This window comes from Festucalex cinctus, chromosome 8 (genome assembly GCF_051991245.1).
Source record: "Festucalex cinctus isolate MCC-2025b chromosome 8, RoL_Fcin_1.0, whole genome shotgun sequence".
In the NCBI taxonomy this organism is placed as follows: domain Eukaryota; kingdom Metazoa; phylum Chordata; class Actinopteri; order Syngnathiformes; family Syngnathidae; genus Festucalex; species Festucalex cinctus.
In genome coordinates this window covers 8,489,973-8,491,595 of record NC_135418.1, presented here as the reverse complement: position 1 = coordinate 8,491,595, position 1,623 = coordinate 8,489,973, and the positions used below count along the sequence as shown (strand labels likewise).

The following is a 1,623-nucleotide window of genomic DNA, read 5'->3' as shown; positions in this document are numbered from 1 at the left end:
GATTAAGATATGAGGGGCAAAATTGTCAGCGCATTTAATGTGAAGAAACGGACGTAAATATGAATTGACTGTCAATGCCGTTTACACGCCGTCGGGAGAAATACTGATCTATATATTACTGGGTATCCTAGGCCAAGACTTTTGAGGTCGCGAGGCCGCCATATTGCTCCTCCCAAGAAACGTTTCTCGGCGTACGATTTTATATATTTACAGTATCGAAATTGGAGAACATTTGTGACCGGCTCTGGCAAAAGGGTCCTCACGTGCAAAAAAAAAAAAAAAAGAATCAAAATTGAGATATTGATATATTCAAATTCTGCACTTAATTCCATTTAAAATTATATATAATACATGAATGTACAGTAAATTATATGCTTAATGATGTTTAGGACAGGAGGAAACCTATATATGCATATATATTAAATTAAAGTATTATAACTAATTCAACAAAAGATGCCTCTGCCAAATCTAATATTTGGGTCTTTTTATTACAAAAATTACGATAATCCCGGATACCCCCGCCCCCCCTCCTCATACAAATTGCCTACGAACTGTCCCCCCCCCCCCCCCCCCCCCCCCCCCTCATACTAATTGCCTACGAACTGTCTATTTCTCATCTTCTGTACGTATATCGTAAGTAGTAGTCAGCTCGCGAGGTGGGAGTAATAAGATGGCCGCCCTGTGACTTCAACAGCTATCGGTTATCCCGGTATAAATAAATACAGGTCAGTGGGGAGAAGTGAAGCCACCGGACGTACCTCGGCGGCCATTTTACGTTGCCACTTTCTCTGTGCTGAGTGTGCTAGTAGCTTGAATATCTCTGCGGTGTTTTCACGTTTTTTGTCACCGTCTTCACGGAAAAATGACAATGTGTGGCGTACGGTTGCCCCAGTAAATCTGTGAAAAGCTCTACATGCACATTTCATCGCTAAGAATGCAATTATAAATGCTTCTTTTTTTTTTTTTAAGATTAAAAAGACAAATGAAAAACACACAAATTACAGTAAGCAATGTAATTTATGAGGAGGCTTAACCAATGTTCAGAGTTTGCTTATATTTCCCAGTTAAAAAAAGAAGAAGATTGTTTTAGTTTTATTTTATTTCATTTTATTTTTTGGTGATGGCAATATAACCTGTTCATATCCAGATTGATATTGTGATTCACTCAAGGGAGTTCTCCACACTATCAATCTGGGACTGCTCCACGATGATTTGTTTGGGAAAGGCAGCACATTCTGTACAATACTTCGAGCTGACTGGCCGATGCGGCGTTGTGCACGTTTGTTTTGACCAATTACGGCGACGGTTGAAAATGTCGTCTTTGTGCTTGTCGAAAGAGGGGGAAACGTCTTACCAGCTAAAAATGCACGAAGCGCCTCTCACTGCTCACCATTCAACAAGGAAACCTGAATAATTCTCCAAGAACAGAATTGCAGCGTCCATCCGTCCATGTTAGAAAAAAAAAAAAAACTGATATAAAATGATCTGAGCATATCCTCGTACTTTTTCTGGGTGTAAAGCAGCTGTGTCGTAGTTTGGCGGTAGCCACCGCGCTTGTCTTTCACTCCTCACTGTCTTCCGCCTGGTTTAGAATGACTGCCGGCAGCTGAAAGAATAATCTCA

General features: G+C 40.5%; 1 protein-coding gene across 2 annotated transcripts in view; it reads right to left on the bottom strand.

Moving 5' to 3' along the window:
* zbtb40 (zinc finger and BTB domain containing 40) overlaps nt 1-1,623 on the bottom strand; it is a 23,203-nt gene extending 21,580 nt beyond the window's left edge. The window contains exon 1 of one of the 2 annotated variants that reach the window (XM_077529494.1): nt 1,391-1,623. In XM_077529494.1, coding sequence (XP_077385620.1) covers nt 1,391-1,443 — 53 coding nt within the window. In that variant the 5' untranslated portion in view covers nt 1,444-1,623. Of the gene's footprint in view, nt 1-1,354 lie in introns of both variants that reach the window. The other variant, XM_077529496.1, reaches the window with a different exon arrangement.